The 6,502-nt window shown below is 43.1% G+C and overlaps 3 protein-coding genes across 8 annotated transcripts in view; 2 read left to right on the plus strand and 1 right to left on the minus strand.

Moving 5' to 3' along the window:
* Positions 1–3,624, plus strand: part of LOC117956470 (gastrula zinc finger protein XlCGF57.1-like) — a 21,487-nt gene extending 17,863 nt beyond the window's left edge. Inside the window, exon 3 of the transcript XR_004659278.1 lies at positions 3,604–3,624. The gene's annotated coding sequence lies outside the window, so the exon portion shown is untranslated. The remainder of the gene's footprint in view (positions 1–3,603) is intronic.
* LOC117956488 (CD209 antigen-like protein E) overlaps positions 1–6,502 on the minus strand; it is a 126,038-nt gene that overhangs the window by 61,705 nt on the left and 57,831 nt on the right. The window lies entirely within an intron of this gene.
* The window catches only part of LOC117956483 (CD209 antigen-like protein E), a 45,433-nt gene continuing 39,503 nt past the window's right edge, over positions 573–6,502 (plus strand). For all 5 annotated transcript variants that reach the window (XM_034891569.1, XM_034891570.1, XM_034891571.1 and 2 more), the window contains exons 1-3: positions 573–841; positions 2,227–2,346; positions 2,683–2,772. In XM_034891569.1, coding sequence (XP_034747460.1) covers positions 679–841; positions 2,227–2,346; positions 2,683–2,772 — 373 coding nt within the window. In that variant the 5' untranslated portion in view covers positions 573–678. The remainder of the gene's footprint in view (positions 842–2,226; positions 2,347–2,682; positions 2,773–6,502) is intronic.

Raw genomic sequence — 6,502 nt, forward strand, 5'->3', positions numbered from 1 at the left:
TTTGTGTGTGTGTGTTGCTGAGTGTGTGTGTGTGTGTGTGTGTGTGTGTGTGTGTGTGTGTGTGGCTGAGTGTGGGGTGTGAAAACCTTTAACCAAGGTGTGAATCAAGGCTATTTATACATTATTCAGTTTAACACAAATGCGCTTAAAGTTTACAAACGGTTTTAAAAAATAAATCCAAAGATTGGACAGTTTATTGCTAAAGTGTGTGTGTTTGTTCCTGTGTGTGTGTGTTTGTCTGTGCGTGTGTGGGGTTGTGTGTGTGTGTGTATGTTCGTTTAACTTACATTGTGGGGCCAAAATGATGGATCCCATGACTTTAAAGGGCTGTTTTAGGCTGATTGTGATTATAAAAAGGTTATGGGGAAGGTAAGGGTCGGCATTTAGTTGTGATGGTTAAGGTTAGGGTAAGGGGCTAGGGAATGCATTATGTCAATGAGAGGTCCCCACAAAGATAGTGAGACGCAGTATATATGTGTGTCTGTGTGTGTGTGTGTGTGTGTGTGTGTGTGTGTGTGTGTGCCTGCGGTATGTGGTGTTACTTCCTTAATGTTCTTTACTTTCCAGTTAGCAGCAGCAGCAGCAGTAGCGTATATGCTACATTACTGAATGTATATCTAAAGTTTTCCAGCAGCATAGTGACAGATCTACACAGCACAGTGAGTGAAGTTTCTCAAGATGGCTGACGATATTTATGCCAAACCACATATGTCAAAGAAGGTAAGATACAAGAGAAATGTGCAGGAAGACAAAGGAGAGTGGGAGGAAAGGGAGGTGGAAATATACGAGAGCACAGACGCCATCAGAGACGATCACGCTGATAATCAGTCACACGGAGCAGGTAAGTGGGAAATTATGAATAATCAATATCATAAATACTCCTGGTGATCAGTCTGAATGTGGCTGTACCTTCCAGTCACGTTGGACTGATGTGTAAACTCTACGTTTCTCTCAGTTTAGTTTCTCAGCCGTCAAAACCCGGAAATAAAGCTGCAGCCAATCTAAGTTTGTCTCTATAGATGTAAACGTACAGTTAGTTTAATTATGTTCTGTTAAAAGTACCAGAACTCTCTGGATCTCTTGTTTTCTAGTATTGGGATGTTAAGAAATGAAGCCCAATGACAGGTGTCATTTCTGAGAAGGGCGGAAGCATCGTGTCCGCTAAAGACATGAAACCACACGACAGGAAGGTGGGCAGGACAGTGTGAAGTCTGCTGAATATAATTAGTATAATGTAGAGAGAGAGAGAGAGAGAGAGAGGCTGAGAGATAATATATATAGAGAGAGAAAGTCTAAAGAATAAGAGAGAGGGAGAGACTAGAGAGAGATGCAACACACGCTTGGTCATCTCCTTTAGCATCATATAACACGCTTGGTCGTCTCCTGTAGCATCATATAACACGATTGGTCGTCTCCTGTAGCATCATATAACACGCTTGGTTGTCTCCTTTTGCGTCATATAACACTCTTGTTTGTCTCCTTTAAAGTCATGTAACACGCTTGGTTGTCTCCTTTAGCGTCATATAACACGCTTGGTTGTCTCCTTTTGCGTCATATAACACGCTTGGTCGTCTCCTTTAGCATCATATAACACGCTTGTTCGTCTCCTTTAGCATCATATAACACGCTTGGTTGTCTCCTTTTGCGTCATATAACACGCTTTGTTGTTGCCTTTAGCGTCATATAACACGCTTGTTTGTCTCCTTTAAAGTCATGTAACACGCTTGGTTGTCTCCTTTAGCGTCATATAACACGCTTGGTTGTCTCCTTTAGCGTCATATAACACGCTTGGTCTTCTCCTTTAACGTCATAGAACACGCTTGGTCGTCTCCTTTAGTGTCATATAACACGCTTGTTTGTCTCCTTTAGCGTCATATAACACGCTTGGTCGTCTCCTTTAGCGTCATTAAACACGCTTGGTTGTCTCCTTTAGCGTCATATAACACGCTGGGTTGTCTCCTTTAGCGTCATATAACACGCTTGGTTGTCTCCTTTAGCGGAATATAAGACGCTTGGTTGTCTCCTTTGGCGTCATAACGCACCAACTTGTGCAGCATCCTGATAATACGTGAATTTGCGATCAAAATCAAAATCCGGCCTTTTTTAGCAACATTCTCAATAACAGGCTGTAAAATCCTTGAGGAACTGATCATGAACCTCTGATAACAAAGACTCTTGTTGTTTCCCCGTAATGAACCTTGCTCTCTGTGTGCTTTGCCTCTTTAGGACCAGACACTGAGAGACGTCCTCCAGCCGTCCAAAGGAAGACTTTCAGGGCTGCAGCAGTCTGTCTGGCAGTGCTCTGCTTCCTGATGATGACAGGAATCATCCTCTTATCCGTATACTGTAAGATAAAACACACTTCATAACTACTGAGCCACAGATACTGAACCAATACACCACGGAGTACTTAATCAGTAATTTTTCCTTCTGTCCATATTACCTGTTAAGAGATCCCTTCCTAACCCGATCCCAATGTAAGACATACGGGGGTCTTCATTCTGTGTTAACATTCAGCTGAAACTTTATCCAAACAACCCTTGACTACCAGGACGTTTCCTTTATGCCACCACTCAGCAAGGAAACCCTGTCAGTGGAAACATGAAGAGAGACACTTGGACTAAAGACATGTTCAGTTTGGGAAAGTCATTCACTCTGTTATGGTTTTCATTTTTATTTCAGTCACTTTGCTGCAGACCAGATACGACCAACTGAGCAACAACTACACTCAGTTACAGGATGAAGTAAAGCAGCTGAAGGACAGAACTGAAGGTAAAAAGTTAAAAACCAGTGAACTCCTGTATTATACACATTTACATCATAGACCTTGATTGTGTAGTTACGTATTATAACTGTTTCAACTCAAAGTCTTGTCACTTTGACACTAAATGATGTGAAATCTGTCTTTAAAAGTTATTGTTAAAATCTGTCTTGATGGATGGACGAGATCTGGACGCAGTTGGTACTTTAAATCTAAAGAGAAGAAGACGTGGTCTGACAGCAGAGATGACTGTCAGCAGAGAGGAGCAGATCTGGTCGTCATTAACAACAAAGAGGAACAGGTGAGTGTGATTGTTTCTGAGTGAGTGATCTCAGAGAAAAAGACATTTAATGGAAATATGTAAATATGAAGAGAAATGAAAATGTTAGTGTTAATGTTAGCTGTGTTGATCTCTAACGGTGAACTTCCTCATGTTCTCTGTTTCTCTGCTGATTCTAAATGTCTTTCTTCTCTTTCCTCCGTTACTAATGTGTGGTTCCCGTCCTGCTGTTGGGTCCAGTCCTCAGTGTGGGGGGGACCGAGGATCCCTCTTGTGTTTGTTGTGGCTGATGAAGTCACAAGATGACTTTACTACAACAGAAATGCTGAACTGGGAACAGAGAAATGATTGTTGTCTCTCGTCCACTTCTAGAAGTTTGTCTCTGAGCTGAGTAACGGAGGAGAGTCCTGGACTGGTCTACGGACTGTAGGGACACAAGGAGAATGGGAATGGGTGGACGGATCACCGCTGACAGAAACGTGAGAAATTTTAAAGGTTTTTGGTTTTCATCACAATTCCATCAAATGTTTATTGGAAGATGCAGATTGGATTTCCCCAAGAGACACACACACACACACACACACAGACAGACACACACACACACACACACACACACACAAAGAGCGAGAGACACACAAACACACACAGACACATACATACACACACACAGACACACACAGACACATACACACACACACAGACACACACACACACACACAGAGACAGACACACAAACACACACACACACACAGAGAGAGACACAAAACAAACACACACACACACACACACACAGAGATACACACACACACACACACACACACACACACACACACACACACACAGAGGGAGAGAGATACACACACACACACACACACACACACACACAGAGAGAGAGGTTTTATTCTTTAATTAGTTTCAGGTTACATTGATTTCAAAGCTTAATCTTAAACAAGTTATTGAAATAATTTGATTATTAACAGATAATATAAATATTTAAAGTGAAATTAAACAGTTTATTTCAAATGAACAACAATCAGCAGTTTCAGCTGTTTGATAAAAGAACATTTTATTTGTCTGACAGGTTCTGGGGACCAGGACTGACTCGCTATGGCAGAAACCAACCCAGAAACTGGTCCTGGTACCCTGTAGCATGCTGCGATCAACAAGGACAATGGATCAAAATATATGATGATTATAAGAACTGGATCTGTGAGAAAAAGATAATCTGAACTATCTGATGACGGGGGGGGGGGGGTAGTGTTGGGATCAGCTTTGTTAAATCAGACCAATTCTCTAACATGGGTCAGCTGTTTATTCTGTGTTGCTAAGTAACCTGGATTCCAGAGGTATTGTTCCTCTGCCCTTCATAGTGCCCAATCTGGTTAGAAGTCATGTGTCCTGACTCTGTAGTCCTACAGGATTATTACAATAAAAGATAATAACAACATGGATTAGCAGCTTGTTTCTACCTTGGTTCATGTAGTTGATTATAACGTTTGGAGTCAGTTAGTTAGAAGTTGTTCCTTAGAAATACCCCCCCCCACACACACCTCCATCTCCCTCCCAGACCCGTCCCCACAACCAATTAAATCATCATTATTATTATTTTAACGCTGAGCTGTAACCTTAACCTAACTATTGTGTTTGTATCTTTTTGTTATTTGAGCCTGTTTTCCTTTCATGAAAGTCTTTAATTGCTCTTTAATGTTTGATGTGAAGCTTTTTGAATTGTCTTGTTGCTGAAATGTGTTCTAGAAATAAAGTTGCCTTGCCCTCCGACCTGCAGCCTGTCAGTCTGTCTGCAGGGCACAGAAGACGTCTGTCTCACAGGAAGTGGAACGTTACACCTGAAGCTGCAGAGGTGACGTAGTCTGCTCCGTCTGCACCGCAGCTCTGTGTCAAGTCATTTTATTTATAGAGCTCATTTAAAACCGACCTAGGCTGAACAACGTGCTGGACTAAAGTTATATTATGTAATAATAACAAAGGAAGACAAACAACACACTTCTATACAAATGTCCCTAAACTAAATCCTACGCCAAAGAAGTCCAGTTTTTTCCTTGTTTTGTTGTAACTTTTTCCAACAGTTTTCCATTTTTTTCAACATTCTTTTGTCATAGTTCTGATATAGAAAGTTTTTGTTAACGGGTCTAATTTGACCCGAGGACAACAAGCGCGTTAAAGACATGTGGGACATCAACATTCTGTGTCTGGGGGTCACAGCTCGGCCCAGAACCCCCTCTTCTTGTTTTTTAACCTTTGTGTTGTCTTCAACTTTGTGTTTTTCTGTGTCAAAATTTCAACATTTTGTTGTTATCTCTTTCTCTCCTACAACTTCTTTTCTTATTTTCCTTTTTCATTCTTCCTTTTCTTCCTTTCCTCTACATTCCATCCTTCCCTCCTTAACTTCTTAACGCCGTCTTCTTGACTCGGATAAAAAAAAACGTTGGCGTTGAGGACTGCGGAGTTTCGGACCCAATGAGCGACTTGGATCCAGTCAACGGTTCAGAAGTGCAGACAGCCGACAACTCGCCGATCCATCTAACATGAAAGACAACAGAGACGGGGGAGAGGCGGCGGGACTTTGGAGACCGGAGGAGACGGAAGAAGCTCAGGGACAGAGTTCTTCGGCCGGGAAGGCGCCAAGCTCCGATGATCCGTCATGCCAGACTCAGCCGGTGCTTAGCTGCAAAGTTTGCGGCGAGTCCTTCAAGAGGATCATTCACCTGACCACGCGTGCTTCGGCGCACCTGAGAGACTGTGGCCTGTGGGGGAAACGCCTGGAGCACACGGAGAGCCTGATGCTCCACCTGCGCGTCCACCCGGACAAGGCGTTCTGCTGCAGTGTCTGCGGCCAGAGCCTCTCGCTGCACAGTTTTTACATTAGAAATAAAGAGGAGAAGACTTGGTTTTCCCAAACCGGTTCCCACTCCGAACGTGTAAAATACGTTAGACATTTGGACAGTGGCTGTCGGTGTCTGATCAGACAAAAACGGCGCCTTCGGCGTGTGTAGAACGTACCGGGGAGAACAGCATCTAGATGTGGTTAAGTTAGTAGTACGAAAGGGGGAAATACCCTATAGGGAGGTTGGTCGGGGGGGCGGATGAGTCAAACACAGGACTTTCATCCAGGAGACCAGGGATCGTTATCCATCCTGTTATTGCCGCGTGTCACGATACCGTAAGCCCCCCCACGAGCTTTTCCTTAACCTCATAGCGTCAAAAGGGACGCCAATAGTCCCGACCCAGCGTGTGTTACATTAAGCAGAAAGAGACCTTTAGCGTCAATAACGACAAAGGTACATCCATATTGGGCTTTTCTGTGATTTCCCTTAAAGTTGGTCTACAGGATGTCACGCGTGTTTTAGGCTACATTTGTTTTGACATCCAGCAAACATCTCCTTGCGCTAGCTGCCTGTCCCCTGAACACACTGTAAATAAACATGGTCTCTGTAGACAGC

Source organism: Etheostoma cragini, chromosome 14 (assembly GCF_013103735.1).
Source record: "Etheostoma cragini isolate CJK2018 chromosome 14, CSU_Ecrag_1.0, whole genome shotgun sequence".
Classification (NCBI taxonomy): domain Eukaryota; kingdom Metazoa; phylum Chordata; class Actinopteri; order Perciformes; family Percidae; genus Etheostoma; species Etheostoma cragini.